Below are 484 nucleotides of genomic sequence, written 5' to 3' on the forward strand. Positions count from 1 at the left end.
GGGGGGGTGGGGGGGGGTAGATGATGGGGAGCGTCCAGAGAAGGCCCCAAGCGAGGGAGCGAGGGAGCGAGGCGACCGTCGAGCAGCAGTGAGGAGCAGCGGGGTGGCAAGTGTGGGGACCAAGGAGAAGAGAGAGAGAAATGTGGGGATCAAGGAGCAAGGGGGAAGCAGCGTAGAGAGAGAGAAAGATCAAACGGCAGATGAGGAGAACTGCCGTTGAAAAAAAAAAAAAAAATGCGCGCCGACTCGCGAAAGAGAGAGAGAGAGAGAGAGAGAGAGAGAGAGAGAGAGAGAGACAGACAGACAGACAGACAGACAGAGAGAGACACAGAGACAGAGAGAGGAGAGAGAGACAGAGAGAGAAAAACATGTCTGAACAAGAAACCCCTTGCCTCATCCAAGATTTAGTATAATACTTTATTCTGATTCACCATTTGTGGCTCTTGGCTGGGGGCTGTACTTGAAAATACTTTTGTTCTCCTGA

At 51.9% G+C, this 484-nt stretch overlaps 1 protein-coding gene across 1 annotated transcript in view; it reads right to left on the reverse strand.

Annotated features, from left to right (window-relative positions):
- MONBRDRAFT_27203 (uncharacterized protein) overlaps positions 1-370 on the reverse strand; it is a gene marked incomplete at both ends in the record, with an annotated part of 2,882 nt that extends 2,512 nt beyond the window's left edge. The window contains one exon of the mRNA XM_001747683.1: positions 247-370. Coding sequence (XP_001747735.1) covers positions 247-370 — 124 coding nt within the window. The remainder of the gene's footprint in view (positions 1-246) is intronic.
- Positions 371-484: the final 114 nt, after the last annotated feature.

This window comes from Monosiga brevicollis, genomic scaffold (assembly GCF_000002865.3).
Source record: "Monosiga brevicollis MX1 MONBRscaffold_18 genomic scaffold, whole genome shotgun sequence".
Lineage (NCBI taxonomy): Eukaryota > Choanoflagellata > Craspedida > Salpingoecidae > Monosiga > Monosiga brevicollis.